This window comes from Mya arenaria, chromosome 4, assembly GCF_026914265.1.
Source record: "Mya arenaria isolate MELC-2E11 chromosome 4, ASM2691426v1".
NCBI lineage: Eukaryota > Metazoa > Mollusca > Bivalvia > Myida > Myidae > Mya > Mya arenaria.
In genome coordinates, this window is record NC_069125.1 from 34,633,634 (window position 1) to 34,651,455 (window position 17,822).

Here is a 17,822-nt window from a genome sequence, read left to right on the forward strand (position 1 = left end):
TACCAATTTAAGAAATATTACCCACTTCATGTCCATCTTGTCAGCTGCAAGTTATAATGCATTGATTTTGTCCTCGAATGAGGAAAGGCTTAGTTTAAATCCTTGTCTGGCATATAAGTAATATAGTAATAATGTTATTTTTGACCCTCCAAACAGTTGGGATGTCTGTAGGCCATGGAGTTATGTCTGTAGATCATGGGCAGCCGTAGTTTGAACATAACAAGGAAACCCACTTAATAACACCAAATCATGACTAAATGGGACGTTGGTGTGGTTATGTGCAATGAAATCAGAATTTGCCCGGCGTTCCCATTGACAGAGACATGAGCGTCAACACTTAGTTTTGTTATTGGTCATTATTCTCTAGCAAGACCATGCTAGTTACACACTTAGGTTTGCATTTACATATACATATGCATTTTTTAATAATGCTGTATAAAACGATTGAGTTTCATATTATTTAATCCTGGAAAATACCGAGATAATTACTTTGTGAGGTGATTGAAATCTGCAAGTCCTCTTTCATTGTTCCATAGCTTGAACTCATTGCCCTGCCTCACGTTTCAAAGGGTTTTGTTTCATATTGATCACAGTAGAATTAGATGGCCGTATATCATTTCAGGATGAGAATTGATGTTGATTCTAGTTTTTCAAATTCAAGACCTGAACTTATCAATCATCAGCTTGATCAAGTACATTCCAATGGAAGAATAAAATTGATAAGTACAAAATATGAATCCTGGTCAAAGGATTTCAACAATTGTTTGGTTCCGTCTGCTTTTGCTTTGTATTAAAGGGACCCGCTTATGTTTTTGGACCAAAAATTAGTTTTCCCGGTAATGCATCTGAAAACACTTATTTTATCAGTATTTTACTATTAGATATTGAAATTGCAGAAAAAAATACAATTCAAAGTTTAAAGAAGTGTTTGTGGGATGCGAACCCATGCTGGTAAAGTCAAGAAAGATTTAGAAAGCTGACACCTTTAACCACTAGGCTACCAGGACTTATACAAAAGTGATGGATATTTGGACCTTTTAACAATACATTGGTAATATCAGGTAATAGTGTCAAACAACTTATCACACAACAGCAAATCACTCATAGCCGTTATTTTTGACACTTCAAATGACTTCCCACATTTCTTCATACAAAGAAAAATGCATTTGACAAAAACATGAGCGAATCCCTTTAAACCCCTCCGTTTTTTGTTTGCATTTGACAGCTCATGTCCAGAATGGACTTTTCAATCTTTCAAGTCCTCTTAATCTTGGAAAAATATCAATTTATCAAAATATAGCATTTTTGTAGATGTTGATGAGATATAATGAAAACTCATTTAAATGAAGTATGGGCTGGCAAGTGAGGTTATTCAGGTTAAATATGGCTTAGAATTCAATAAGAAACTGAATTTTACAATTCTCCTTGGGCATGTTTGGGTAAAACTTGCAAAGCATTTAGAACTTCCAGGAATAACCTCGTTTTGGGTGTTAACTGCAAACTGAGTGTTTCAATACAAATAATTGTTAAATGAGTGTAAGCAGCATTATATTATAGGTTTAAGATAGAGATAATAGACCTATTGAAAAGGGGCCCAGTGAAAAATATGCGCAGCTCAACTAAAATCACAATTTCATAAAGTAGTTCCACATTTCTGGTGTCAAAAATACAGTGGGATCTACAGGGACGTTTAAACTTGGCAGGAAAATAAATGATGGGCGCTAAAATCAAACCACATCAGACCAGCAAAAAGACGCACAATGGCCCCTAGACAAAATTGCATAAATACTGAAATATAGATATCAATAATTATGTTCAGGCGACCTATGCGTGTCTGTAAAAAAAGTTGACTGGTGATGAATATGAACATACCGTGACACTGTTACTGTAGGAAATCATGTTGTCCTTGGTTGGATGAACTTGGAACATTGAAAACAAGGGATCACTTTGGCTGCCTAATGTCAAAATATAAGTTCCTTAAACTAATACGAATATATGTATGACACTATATTCCAAATGTTAGACACTTGATCCGAATTTTGTCTTCAATAAATTTATTTTCAAGTCAATGATAGTGTTACAATACACTTGCAAAATAATATTCCACTGGTACTTACTAATAATCACAGTTTTCGTACCAGATGTGTATAATATATGAAGTCTAGTTTTTGTTTGAAACAATCTGTTTTGTATTCAATATGTATTATTTGAGACAATACGAACATCACCAAGAGTTGACATTGATTTACACCATTTCAACATTTATTTTCCGTGTTCCTCAACATTATGTCGTCTCTCTGGGACCAGTCACAAAATTGCATAAAATTCCTTTTGCAGGCGACAACATAAAATCCAAATGTATCTTTCAGCAGTGGAATTGCACTGTTAGCATCCTTTCCGGGAATTTTTATTCACCACGATGCATAGCTATTGTACGACATTGATTTTGATCAGATCCAGCATTTTCAATCAGCCATATGACGTAGTGAACTCCTGGTCCATGCAGCAAAAACTCCCTTTTTTAAATTGATCACTGAGTTTTAATAATGATGTTTTATTATATGGTCATCACTGAGTCTTGTGATGTCCTACCAGTCAGGTCAGGCTCCATATATGAATAAGCATCAGGAAGATCAATCGTTCTCATGTCACCCTGCGAGACAAGTTTAAAGAACTAAAATTCAGTTCTAGAACTCATTTGTACCATGAACAGTAACTTAAATGTTTACTGTTCGAGAACTAACATCCCAGTTTTAGACCCTGTGATCAAGAACTTTAAATGTTTCCTGAAGCAGGCAGCTGGCAACAGCTTTATAATCCCATTTAATTAAAACAATGATGTTTTATAATGATCATTCAAGTCCTAAGATATAGTTTCTGGTCAGGTTCCAAGCAATAGCTTTATAATCCTACTGAGTTAAAACAATGTTGTTTTGTAATGGTCATCATCACCAGGTCTGCAAGACCTTACAGCTTTGGACATGCATTGGTTTTCAGTTTAAGCCAGATGTGGTTCTTTGCTCTGAAGACTATCAGATGCCCGTTGCCCAGGGTGTGCTTAAACACATGGGTCACCGATCTACAAGATCTTATGTCTAATATAAGACTGGTAATTGACCATAATGTGAAAATTACAATTCTCTGATCTTCTCCTCTTTGGTCTTTTATCAGATTATGTTAGAATGATCTATGCAGTTACTGCAGTCCAAGAGTCTGATTTCATGTGACCTTATGATGCATTTCTGGGAGCATTTTGTCAGCGTCTGTAGACATATTTTTCATAATGGTTTTCTCATTTTGTCCATTTATTTTGATAAGCATATCATTGTCATAAAAGTAACTGCAACATTTCTGGTTTCTTTATGCTTTCTTGGAGACAAAATATCATGTTTTACATGACTTCTTTATTTGTAAGTCTGAGAGAATTCCTACATTGTGTCAGAGACTTCCTTTAGTTTATGCAAAGACTTTGATGATGATGGTGATAATTCCACATTGTGTCCCTTTTCAACTTCCGTACTAGCAATTTTTTGTTCATGAACAATTCACATAGTGATGTTTTCTGACCACTGTGAATTTTAGCCAATTTTCAATGATGATATTTCCACACAGCCTCCTTTCTGTCTCTTGTAAAAATCTGTTTGGACGCTCCCTTTCTATCCAATGAAATCCAGTCTGTTTATTTTTGTCAACCTGAGAACGTGCAAGTGCCTATCATTTGTGTGTAATCAACTCACTATAGTGGTTGACGTGTCACGTATTGCTGGCTGGCACGGAGAGTGACATGAAACGAGTTTCTAGATAGCGCTAATTGCATGTCCTCTAATTGTAATTGTTCTTTTTCTTATTCCAATTTGTTCGTCAAGTATTTATACCAATATCTGTATTCCAGAGAATTTCCACGTTGATGATAAAATTATGTCACAATACCAGCAGTCCACTCCACTTTAATTCCACTCCTATCGACAATCCATATTTGCGTTATTGACATCCACCCACATCAAAAGCATATTTTTGCTTTACGATAATTCCTTGTTTTGATACTATCATTGTTTGTCAAGTTTACATTGACTGGTCAAAGCTGTATTTCTAGGCTTCTGTTTCAGTTTTTATTTGATTTTCAGAAGAGTTTTATTATTATTCATACAATGTTGGCATCAAGCACTGTGCCGACCGGTGTCTGTTTATATATACATATAAATATTAAACAATTTTTGTTTAAAATCCAGCCAGCTTTTCTGGGAGAAACATTCTCATAATATTTATAGCCAGCGACCTCTGTTACGATAATCCCTCAAGATAGAAAGAGAAACGATTTCCTCATAATGGACTTGACATCGATATTAGACCTTTGGGTAAGTGTCCACACACAAATGACAGAAGGCTTAACTCCGTCTTAAGCTGTGTCTTAAAGATGCCTGCTGTTCCAAAGAGTTGCTCCAAGATGCAGTGTGCCTGTTATTATCGGGGCTTAAGTTGCAACGTCTTCAAGGTCCCTGTGGTTTTTACGTGTAGATTGCCAGTTATTATGGTCAGGACAATTAGCATTGGCCTTGATATCGCTCTAAGAGCAGGGGACATCTGTTGCCCAGGTAGATCGTTAAAACCCAGTCTTCAATAGTTATTCTAATGTCATTTTAACCCTTTGCATGCTGGGTAAATTGTCGTCTGCTCAAAAATGTCGTCTGGTTTATTCTAAATTTCTTTCAATTTACTTAAAACTTTGGGGATATATTGACTGAGTGGCAAACAGCTTGGAACCAGACCAGACGCCGAGTAACTCGGCGTCTGGTCTGGTTCCAAGCTGTTTGCAAAGCCTTTAAAATCGCCATCAGCAGCCTTAGGGTAAATCAATCCTAGCAATACTTAAATGGCTTGTCGCTACCTCGTTGTATTTCATGAACTGCACTTGTTGCAATGAGACGTAGCATAATCTTGTGTCATCGGTGAAATGAATTTCGATATTTGTACTCAATTATTCATGATGTCTCGTAATCCTTTCACTGTCATCAGTCTTGGATGGTTCCTAAATTGCCAAATGATTTTATGAAATTGTGAGACTTGCTGAGAAAAAAGCCATATTCAATTTGGTTTACCATGTACTTTAATTGAAGTCAAGTGGTTCTCTAGGGGGACAATGCTGAAAATATTTACTCGTGGCTTTCTAAATAGTATTTCTAATATGATTTTATGTAAATGAATACATTTTTGAGTAGTAGTTGTAGTGAAAGCAAAAAAGTAGTAAATTCCTGTAAATTGAATGACATTTAGATTGTTTTAACTCTCCTGCCTCAATATGGAGTCAGTCGAGGGCTAAAGTGCAAGAGGGTTTTAATTCAATATTGGAATAGAAGGTGTTAAAGTCCTGCACTAAGTCCCCTGCCTCTATAAATGGAACTATTTTCAGTATGATGGCTTGGTCTGTTATTTATGTAAACACCTTGGATTCCTTCCAAGCGTTTTCTGATTCCTTGAACTAATATTTATGCAAGTTCGAACAATGCATTGAATGGGTAATCCAACATAGACTGCGTACAACTTGACCCATGTATATATCCAGCTGTGAACGCATGTTTGCGTAAATGTTAACCTATAAAACTGCAATGTGATAATTTGTATTTAAGCATTCATTGCAAGTTATGAATGCCTTTTACCAACAAAATTGTCACACACGAGACATTTTTTTTTTTGGCGATTAAGAGATCAACCCCCCTGATAATGTGACTTTAAGTAAGGTGACAGTTTTTTTTGCAATATATTGTTATAGACTGGTGCAGTGTGACTTAAGTTAGGTGCAGTTTTGTTGCAATATATTGTTAAAGACTGGTGCAGTGTGACTTATAGTAAGGTGTCAGTTTGGTTGCAATATATTGTTATAGACTGGTGCAGTGTGACTTATAGTTAGGTGTCAGTTTTGTTGCAATATATTGTTATAGACTGGTGCAATGTGACTTATAGTTAGATGTCAGTTTGGTTGCAATATATTGTTATAGACTGGTGCAATGTGACTTATAGTTAGATGTCAGTTTGGTTGCAATATATTGTTATAGACTGGTGCAGTGTGACTTATAGTTAGGTGTCAGTTTGGTTGCAATATATTGTTATAGACTGGTGCAATGTGACTTATAGTTAGATGTCATTCTGGGTGCAGTATTTTGATACACTGGTGCAGTGTGACTTATAGTTAGGTGTCAGTTTTGTTGCAATATATTGTTATAGACTGGTGCAATGTGACTTATAGCTAGGTGTCAGTTTTGTTGCAATATATTGTTATAGACTGGTGCAGAATGACTTCTAGTTAGGTGTCAGTTTTGTTGCAAAATATTGTTATAGACTGGTGCAGTGTGACACATAGTAATGTGAAAGTTTTGTTGCAATATATTGTTATAGACTGGTGCAGTGTGACTTATAGTTAGGTGACAGTTTTGTTGCATTATATTGTTATAGACTGGTGCCATGTCACTTACAGTAAGGAGTCAGTCTGGGTGCAGTATTTTGATACACTGGTGCAGTGTCACTTATAGTTAGGTGAAAGTTTTGTTGCAATATATTGTTATAGACTTTAGGTGAAAGTTTTGTTGCAATATATTGTTATAGACTGGTGCAATGTGACTTATAGTTTGATGTCATTCTGGGTGCAGTATTTTGATAGACTGGTGCCGTGTCACTTACAGTAAGGAGTCAGTCTGGGTGCAGTATTTTGATAGACTGGTGCAGTGTCACTTATAGTTCAGTGTCAGACTTGGAGTTGTTAAACAATAGGCTGGTGCAATGTGACCAGGAAGGTGAGCAAAGCCTTTCCAGTACCTAAGAACTTCCATATTATCGGGTTGTTATTGCTGGCATTAAGTATGAAAAATGAGATTATCAGGAGCCTGGAATAGAAGACAGGATCAATTTGTATCCCTGTAAGGACCTGATATATGATATCAGCATGTAACAATTTAGTGAAGCCAGTGTCAGAAATAATGTCTCCGGCCATTATAGCTTTCTAGATTGAGGACCGAATTATGGGACTATTGCAGAGGGAACACAAGAAGTTGACCAGGGCTTGCTGGGTCACATATGTACATATAATACAGTCCTAATTTACAGACAATAAACGTGAAAGTACTTGCCATAACTTATTAGTTGGTCTGTTTTTTCAAAAAAAAATGTTTCGGTATTGTCATTATATTCTAAGCCATGGGGTTGTTGATATTGTCGGGGAAAAACTTGAACATTGACCATGAAAATATATAAAAAATTTTCAAGATATTTCAATAAACCTTGATACACTATTTGCTAGAGATAATTAAAACGCTTGTAAAGCAAGGCTCATAACTCATGCCTTAATAAATGTAGAGTTATGGCCCTTTTTTGAAAAGAACAGAGCGTTGATGATAAAAGTTGCTCATGTTTTGATAAAGCTGAGTACCAATCCAGGAGAGCAATCTTTTGGAGCGCAAATTATCTGATAAGTATGAAGATATCATTTTTTGTTCAGTTGACACTAATAATATGTTCCTTGATATTAATGGTAAGCTAATATAGTGCAACAATGTCACTATGTCTTGTGCACTGGCTGAACCCAGAAGTTATATTCCAAGAACTGGGGTGTAAAAATGGGCCGGGAGCCGGTAACTTTAGCATTTTCACCCGCCTAATTTCCTAAATAAAATCTGTTAATTTCTGTCATGTTTTAATCAGGGATGTGATTGACCCCCCCCCCCCCCCCCCCCCCCCCCCCCCCCCCCCCCCCCCCCCCCCTGCAAGAAACACAAGTTATATGTTATCAGGTCTTGAAAGAGGCCATGTTGATATTTATGGCCATTGAAATTACCAATGGTTTTGAATATTGCAAAAAGCTGAACAAGTAGAATTTTCCATCTTAAGTGCATCTTGGGCTCAACTCCCATACAGAGTGAGACAATTACATTATGAGAAATTCCATATTTCATATTGCTGAACAAAATTGAAGAGAAAAGAATCAAATTAAACTGTTCGATCATTTTGTGTTTCAAACAGTTTATATGGGACTAAGTCTGTCATAATTTAATAATATTGGAATTGTTGCTCTGTTCAGTAAGATATTAACAGACACATGGGAAATCTATTGGCACTCTTTCCAGATATTGAAACAGTAGGGGTAAAATTGAATTTAATTCAAACTTTTCTGGGGATAGGTGCAGAGTTGATTACACTAGGCTATACAGTCACATTCTTGTCACAGAACAAAATTAATAATTTGATGCAGACTTTTCTGAGGATATAAAGCTTGTGCAAAGTTGATTACATTTAATTCATGTGGCGGAAAATATCATTATATTCATTCTTTTCTGAGGATAGGTGCACTGTTGATTACTCATTAACAACCCATTTATAACAGTACAAAAACAAATAATTTTATTCAAATTCTTGGGATTGGTGCAACATTGTCGATCATTAACCATATAATCATGACCTTTTTTTAATTGTGCAGAAAGACATGATGTTGTATTATAAGAGCCTAACAGGTAGATTTGTGGTAGGTTGTTAATTGACTTAAAGAATGTCTGGAAACCCTCGGAACTGCATGTTATTGCCTGTACGTCATACTGGACTTTTTATTATGCTTGTCTGCAAAGACTGAATAAGACTGAGACCTACTGGCACTGAATTGGCACACATTTTCGCAAGATGGTTTATGCTTTTTTGGTTTGGTGGAAAAAATCCCAACGAAAACAAAACAAAATGAAAAAAGAGTATGAAATTACTAAATGATTATTTGAAAAAGTATAATATCACTAGATAATTATTTGAGAAAGAAGACAGCCAGATTCCAATTTAAATTACACATTTCGTTGAAAAAAATATTTATTTCAACATAACTTATTCAAATTTAAGACACTATACAAAGTTTGAGTACAATCAAATAAAGGATTAATGAACTACGGCAATAATACATGAAAGAAGGCAAGTGATATATGCACAAAACAAAATTATCATGATCGATCAACAGACTAGAGAAGGAAGTTAATTGAAGCACTTATACTAACAGTCTTGCTATCTTAATGGGATTTGATGTTTTAGGGGGTGTTCATCAAGTGAAACAATGGAATAATAAGCTGAAGATTAAAAGTTTGAATATTTCAGGGAAATACTGAAAATTCAGCAGCACTATTTGTGTTCATGGTTTTATCATTCCGAGTCTTATGTTTTTTGAAATTATGATATATATATTGACGTAAATGCCTGCATGGCACTGTTGAGATTTATTAATTCCAGAAAATAATCTCCCCCCATTGCAATCCTAAAGGACTATATACCTCATTAAAACACCTGAAGACTATTTTACATTAATGTATACATCATACTGGCTTCCTTTTTTTCCCTGTGAATGATCATCCCAGGACATATTATTATTTAGGTTTTTCCGAGGCACCCCCAGAACAGCTATACATTTGCTTTATTTCCTGTTTTTGTCCTGCTCATCCTACGCGTTCCCAAGCTGGAAGTTATTGTTTGAGACATAACTGAAGTGACTGATTGGAATATGACATGTATTTTTATTGCCATTCTTTGATGTAATTAAAATGTTTTGTGCTTAATTCCCTTGTGCTCGTGGGTATAGATCTGAGTAGCGTTTTTTTTTTCCCCTGTTTTTTTTTCCCTAGTACTCTATATTGATAGCATGTTGTGTGAGCTTTAATTACTGAATGATCGATGGACTAGGCAGTTTCCAGCATTGAGTTGTACTGTTGCTAAACACCTCGTGCCAAGTTCTGCACGTCAAAGACACCATAATAGTTTGGTCTTGATCCGAACAACATTGATTGAGACATACACAATTTAGTCTGAATGATAGTATACTTTCTAAACACTTTGTTTGTATATATCTTGGCACTTTTTTGCAGTTTTTCAAGTGGATACATTTGGCACAATTTTTCGAGGAAAGTTTCTGTAGATATTTGAAGATCTATATATATAAAGACAAAAATATGTTGGTTTTTCAAATCTCTTTCCAAAGTCTTATTGGCAATAGGCATAATTTGCTTTTGGTTCATGTCCAGGATTTGTCTCCCAATTTTTCACGCCCAATCTCACAGATGTTAGAGCCCCTGACTATGGGACACAAAAACATAAGAGAGACGTAGGACACAGTCCAATATTCCAAACCAGCTTTGCACCAGACAAATTATGAAATATATGATTATTTCAACTTTTTTTTAGAAATATTCCAATAACTTGTGTAATATTAACATATTGTGTACTTTTGCTGTCACAAATGTACTCAAGAGGTCATGCACTCGTCGTTGAATGTTCTTTACAATATTGGCTCGTTGTTGTTGTTTTCAGATTTTCCACCACTCCTCACTAAAGAAGGCTAATGTCATTAGCGTTTAACCCTTGTTTATTTTCCCATAATCTTTTTGTGGCTGCATAAACCCAAAATCTCCCTTCAGGTCTGCAAGTTGTCGTTATTTTATGGCGGCGGGGCGATTTTGTAAGCTGAGAGTTGCTTTATTACTCTTGTTTATTTCCATAAACAGATACAAAGGGTAATGACTATATTCCAAGTAACTTGTTATGTTGCCCACAATAAGCCAGTGCTTCATGAAATAAAGGTTACATTGATCAACTGTTGATTATTTATTTGGGTAGCTTTGTTGTGTAGATACAACTGTTATTAAAGCTTGTCTTTTATTCAAAATGGGTATTGTGATTGCCTTGGCACCAGGCTGTGTCATTGTTGGCATTCAAAATCTTAAACCTTTGCCATTACTCAGAAAACTTCCAAGATATTCAAATGAAACTTGGTACACATGTTAAGTGGCACTCCATTCACAGCCAAAAATACAGACAGACAAAGGTTTTACAATATAGCACAATACCACATACACAATATGTAGAAATTCAAATAATTTGTGTAATTGATTTTTTTATTTTTTTTTATGAATTTTAAAGGACTGTGGCCATGGAAGATTTAAATTGCACGATTATCTCATAAAAAATATTTCCAGGGTGTATAACTGATTCAGATGAGGTAATTTGAAATGATGCATGTGCATGTCAAACAAAGTTAAAAAGATGCATTATTTTGATGTATACATGGCGTTTCTCATTAAATCTGGCCGTTAAATACTTTTAAAATGTTAGTTAACGTATTCATGTAAAACTATGCAAGGATAATCAAAATTGAATGAGAGGATAATCCACTTTGGCATACTGTTGGATTCGTTCTTAAGTTTTCTCTAAGAGAAATAAATCATTGGCACTCAAAGAAAATAATGAGGCAATACATGCGTTGGTTGTAATATACAAGTCTTTTAACCCTTAGGCTGCTGATGGCGATTTTAAAGGCTTTGCAAACAGCTTGGAACCAGACCAGGCACCGAGTAACTCGGCGCCTGGTCAGGTTCCAAGCTGTTTGCCACTCAGTCAATATATCCCCAAAGTTTTAAGTAAATTGAAAGAAATTTAGAATAAAGCAGACGACATTTTTGAGCAGACGACAATTTACCCAGCATGCAAAGGGTTAAGTACTCTGAAACTATTTATTACGATTGATGCATTTTCTTTTTTAAAATGACTGTTTTACCATTGAATATGTGTTCATGTTCTTTCTTATTGCTTAAGGGACCATAAACATGTGTTTCTAGATGAACCCCGAACACTACAGTAACTATTAGTTTTACATGTGAATGTTATACAATAATAATTTGACACAGTAGGTATGAATAAACTTAGTACTGGACAGATACACAAATACAGGCCTTATCTCAACATTTTTATTAAAGTCAATAAAGTTTAGGACGGCGGAAAAACAAGGGGGCGGGCAGGGATGGAAATCAAGCAATTAATTTATAGTCACCTTAGATTTTTTTTTTGTGCTGCATTCTACGCATGATGTATGAGAAATGCTGCTGTACATTACATAGTACCAGCTCGGAATAGATCTGGAATTATTCATGGCATATCTTGACTTTTGTAATAAATTGTTATGCTTTAAATAGCTTGACAAGTCTTTTTCTGATTTAGATGAACATAATAAAGCTTTCAAGGGTGGCTAGTTGCATTGGTGAGTTCATTTGTTTATATTCAGGAATAGAATGGTAAATAACTAGATGAAAGAGGCCTCTTGGAAGCTTTTCATTACCAGTTCAGGGCTTTTTCTATAGTACCTATTCCCAAAGCAATTAAAATATAAGATATTTTTCACAATCTTCAGAAAAAAATCCCAGTCCAATATTTTTTATGCCCCCTTTTGAAAAAAGTGGGGTATATTGTTTTGCACATGTCGGTCGGTCTGTCTGTCTGTCTGTCTGTCTGTCGGTCGGTCGGAATACCAAATGGTTTCCGATCAATAACTTGAGAACGCTTTGACCGAGGGACCTCATACTTGGTATGTGTATTGGTCATCACCAGCAGATGAACCCTATTGATTTTGAGGTCAGTGGGTCAAAGGTCAAGGTCAGTGTGACCTTTACATGAAAAACGGTTTCCGATCAATAACTTGAGAACGCTTTGACCCAGGAACCTCATACTTGGTATGTGTATTGGTCATCACCAGCAGATGAACCCTATTGATTTTGAGGTCAGTGGGTCAAAGGTCAAGGTCAGTGTGACCTTTACATGAAAAACGGTTTCCGATCAATAACTTGAGAACGCTTTGACCCAGGAACCTCATACTTGGTAGGTGTATTGGTCATGACCAGCAGATGAACCCTATTGATTTTGAGGTCAGTGGGTCAAAGGTCAAGGTCAGTGTGACCTTAACATGAAAAACGGTTTCCGATCAATAACTTGAGAACGCTTTGACCCAGGGACCTCATACTAGGTAAGCTTATTGGTCATGACCAGCAGATGAACCCTATTGATTTTGAGGTCAGTGGGTCAAAGGTCAAGGTCAGTGTGACTGTAAGCTGAAAAAAGGTTTTCTGATTGTCCATATTTTATTTTCTTATATAGTAGACAGTAGAAATTTATATGTCACTAAATGCATGAGTTGAAGTATCAGTTTTCAGTGAACATCTAGTTTAATTATGCCCCCCTTCGAAGCAGAGGGGTTATATAATTGCTTTGCACATGTCGGTCGGTCTGTTGGAAGACCAAAGCTTGTCCGAGTGATAACTCAACAATTCCCGGACCTATGGTCATCAAACTTGACATGAAGATTAGGTATGACCAGTAGATGACCTGCCTCATATGCATCCAATGACAAATCAGCTGTCATTTCAGTCCATGCATATTTCATTCAATTGTCCAAATATTTCTGGCAACTTGGCGCTCAGGGGGCATAATGTTTGACAAACATCTCTTGTTTCTTTTTTTCTTTTTACCTGTACTGGTTCAACACCCTAATAAATTATGTAATGTGAAGTTTTTTTTGATAATTGAACTTGGAAATAATTGATTTTCATCACATTCAGAGATCAGTATGAAGTATTAACTGTCATGATTTATTGCAACAGATATTTACACCCCAAGGATTGATATTTTTTTGTCTTTTAAGGGGAAAATAAACTTATAATAAATCATTTCCTAAACCGCAGGAGACTAGACAGCTTTTTCTTTTAACAGTAAAATTTCCCAATTTCGGCATTTTCACGGCGCAAAATTTCCCAAAATGTCTAGGGTCTTTTTCCCAAATAGGCTGAAAAAGCCCTGTCAAACTATGGGAATGTAACATCATTTCGGAAAAATCGCAAGAGTGCATTGAAATGCTTGCAAAATAAACTTAGACAATTTTATGTTACTTAAAAGTGCGTCTTAATGTGAATTAAAGAACCTGTAGCATGTATAGGCTTAGCGTGATGTACCTTTAACTTTATATAGAAACAAGAATTAAATATGTTCTGAATTGATTTCAGGTTTTTATTTCAGAAAAAGTTATCTCAGTTGCCATGGAAACCTTAACATATATGATATCTAATTGTTTTTAAGGATGGCCTTAAGTCTTTATTATAATATAAAATGATGTACAATACTGATAAAAGGTGAATTAAATAGTGGAGTGTTACGTTGTTATTATTTAAATTGTAGTGTTTGCGAACATACTGCAATAAAATGCCCATACAAAAGTCACAGAATTCTAGCTGACTTTAAACTTGTCTTCTTCATTCAAAGAAAAAGTAGAATTCATTTAAAATTGTAAACCTTGATATCTTTGTTGGTTTATACTGATAAACATTAGTCAAAACCAGCCATGCGCTGACAGTCAACGGGTTTGCGGCGAGTGTTTGCTGTTTGGTTTCCTACTTACAATGTAAGCGCTGCATTGCAGCAGTGAAATGAAACAAAATAGTTTGCTTTTGTTTTGTAAACGCTCGCCCTGCTGAGTGCATGGCTGTACTGGCGCCCTTTTTAAGCCATGAGATATTACCCCTTGTGGAAACCAAACCCACAACACTTAGGGAGTCACAAGGCAGACACCCATACCTTTACAACTAGGCATCACCCTCAGGAGTCATGAATTTGTAGCTTGTCCTGTCACTGGCTAAATAATTTGTATCTAGAAAAAATTGCCCCCCTTGGTAATGGAAAGGAATTGGACAAGCTGATGTTGGTCGTATTCTGCTTTAATAGAAACAGATTTGTTATTGAACAGAGAGCCTGGTTTCTTTCAAGAAAATGTTGTTTGGATTAACTTTGAAGAATAATGGTTAAAAAACTTTTATCAGCGGTATTGAAAGGAAAGATTTAAGTATTGCTCCCCTGTTAGCATTTTTAGGGTTAACGTCAAGTTCTAATAATATTTATAAAACTTGGCTGCAATAAGAATGAATGTTCTGCACAATTTCAAATGTTAAGCCTGCGTGATCCGATGATATTTAGTTGTTTGGTTTCGCAATCAGCATGGAATGTTACACGATTTCTTTGAAATACATTTTTTTTATGTCAATTTTCTGACATTCATGAGTAGCCGGAGTTTTAAACCTGCCGCAAATGAATGTTTAAAGTAAATATCTGTTCAAGACGTTTCTGTAGAGATCCCTTGAATATTGATAGTAGCGTTTTTGTTCTGGAATTTTATGCAAGATGAATAATCAACCCACTTGTCACGTTTTATTTCAACATCGCGACAAACATCTATTGGGTTTTCTTGCATGTCTTAAGGCGGTTTTGTTCTTAAGGCAATCAAGTGTCCTCCACATCATGCATCGATCTTGCAGCGCGCAGACATTCCTGTAAATTTGCATGACATTAATGTGTATTTACCATAGACCTCCAGGAAGGACATGGCCATATTCAATAAAATCATAGATTTTACTTTAAGTTAAGAGCAAAATCTAATCAATATCACTAAATGAAATAACTGAATCCTGTCTCAAGATATTTTTGTCCTGAGATATGCTGATTTTTTAAACATAATGCTTTGTTGCTGCTTACCAAAGCTGGCTGCGTTGGACCAAAGTAAAATTATTTTTCATTCGATTAAAAGCAATTCACCAGTGAATTCTTTCAGTAAAAGTTAACACTGACTTATTTTGTTTTTCCCCAGGGTCAGAAAATTGTTTCTGCATCACAATGAGTACTCAGGATACTTCATGTTGGTCGATATTATTAATAATTCTGTTTTTTTGTAACTAAAATGCTTCTGATGATCAAATGAGACCTTTTTTGCAAAATGTCAACATAAAATATATTAGTGCAATTGTTATTACTAATAAGCCGAAGTCCTGGATAAATAATCTGCGTTCTCTATAGTGAAACGTTTACAGTACAGAATGCTAATCATAACTTAATAATATATCCCAGTAGATAGAGATCGTTTGATGGATTGCGATGTAAATGTCTATGTCACTTGCCAGAATACAATACCGGCAGCTGGCTTGATGGCCGGATATATAGAATAAGAGCCATGATTATTTCCAGAATCTAGGTGCATCTGTACTGCCATTGTCATCTCCTTATAACCTTAATCTTGCTCTTCTGAGAGCTTTCCCACCTCCATGCTTAAATGAAGCTGGAGAAGATTTTATCAACGACTCCATTCTAGAACTCTTGTATACTGAATGGCTGATTGGTGGCTTGTTTTGTGACAGTTCCGTGTCCTTATGAATGTATTGTTTTGGTAATCTTAAACATTTATGGCCCTCAAAGGAGTTGTAATCAAATTTGTATGGTTATATGAGGACATTTAATATGAAAGTGCTCTGTAGAGAGCTCTGAATTGAAACATATCCACATAAACAGAGGCTGACTTTTTACAATCATTGTATGTCAAAAGTTGTATTCTGTACCTTGATATCAGCATGCAAGTACTCTTAAGAAATATTGCGTGACATTGTTAACATGTTTCGCAGAATTAGTCTCAGATGGGGAATATTCTTTTTATTATTATATTATCATATAAAAATATGCAATAAAAGAATAAATAATACTTGACTGAATTGTTGTTACCTATGATAATGATTATTGCCCGTAAACTTCATGCTTCATGCCAGCATGAGTTGTTGCCCTTTTGCCTTATATAGCCTTTTCTTTTTCAGAACTATGACACAAGCGAGTCCAAGATCAGAAGAGAGTTTGAGGTATACGGCCCTATCAGAAAAGTGAGTATTTTTAGATGTTTATAGTTGATACTAGTAATTTTATTTAGCATATGTGAATACAGCAATATCTGGTATGAATTTATTTGCTTGAGTCTGTTTCCTGAATAGAAACCAGCACTGCATGGTGTCCATTTTGTGAGGTCAAGAAAAGAATTCCGCCTGATTGGACTTGAATCTACGACCACCTTAGACAAATGTGAACATCTTTTCCACTGCTTTAGCTGCTGAAAGAATGGTTATATACATAGTTATGATATCGATATTGGACTTATAATCATTGAAATTAGTACTTTTGAATTGCCCTATATTCTTTAACTACTAGTTCTGGCATCAATTGTTTTTTTAACATGCCCTGCTTTATAAAATTTGAGCAAGCCCAAAAGCATTTTACTATGCTGCGCAGAGCTAGGGGCTTGAAGTAATTCTGACCACTGCTGTTTGATGGAAACTGTCTATTATATGAGGGAGTGTGTTTTCATGTTGTGGCTTGGTGACCACAAACCAAACCCACTTGAGCCAAGGCCGAGAATCAAACCAGGATGCCTTGGGCTAAGCTAGTGCGCTTACCACTGCGCTAACCTAACGACTAAAAATATGTTTGGCTGATATGAAACTTAGATGAAAGCTGATTGGGTTATTTAATGCACGCTATATACATAACATTATAGCAGCTAAATTCTTGAATTGTTCTACTTTTTCTGCTCAATACATAAAAAGTTATTTGCACTTCTTGAAAAAGCATTTTGTACTTCTAAGTGTTTGAACTAAGAACTCTCACAGTTTTATAATGATCTCCACTGTGAACATAATTAACTCTTATTGGAATGTAGATCAAAATGTACGATTATAATGGGGCAGAGTTTGATTAAAGTTCAAATACCTGTTGCAGATAATTGTGATAAAACAATGGTGTAATTTTCTAACCTGAAATGTCAGTGGTGATGTCATTCAGACTAATAGCCTTTAATGTTCACTGGAAATTGTCACATCATTTGCTCATAATTTTCAATAATTGTATATAAGTGTGTTGGTGTTTTAGTTGTTTCTCGTAATGACCTTTCCCTACATTTTGCCATAAAGAACAGTGGTTGTATCATGTTTAGCCAGACAAGATATGGAACAAATTCATACTTGAACTTCATGTTGTTTCCTCTGTATGCATTTGTCCAGAAAATGTATGCAGAAAATGTATCCCAAATGTCTGTGACAGTTTTCTATAAGCAATGTCTTATAAGAGACTTAGAGTGTACTAAATTCCTTCATATTTAACACTGCTGTGGGGGAGATTTTCAGAAAGTCCAAGAC

General features: G+C 35.5%; 2 protein-coding genes across 2 annotated transcripts in view; one reads left to right on the forward strand and one right to left on the reverse strand.

Annotated features, from left to right (window-relative positions):
* Positions 1 to 17,822, reverse strand: part of LOC128232078 (potassium voltage-gated channel protein Shaker-like) — a 60,915-nt gene that overhangs the window by 38,818 nt on the left and 4,275 nt on the right. The gene's annotated exons all lie outside the window — the stretch shown is intronic.
* Positions 1 to 17,822, forward strand: part of LOC128232079 (U1 small nuclear ribonucleoprotein 70 kDa-like) — a 69,161-nt gene that overhangs the window by 22,646 nt on the left and 28,693 nt on the right. The window contains exon 5 of the mRNA XM_052945427.1: positions 16,455 to 16,517. Within this exon, the coding sequence (XP_052801387.1) occupies positions 16,455 to 16,517 (63 nt within the window). The remainder of the gene's footprint in view (positions 1 to 16,454; positions 16,518 to 17,822) is intronic.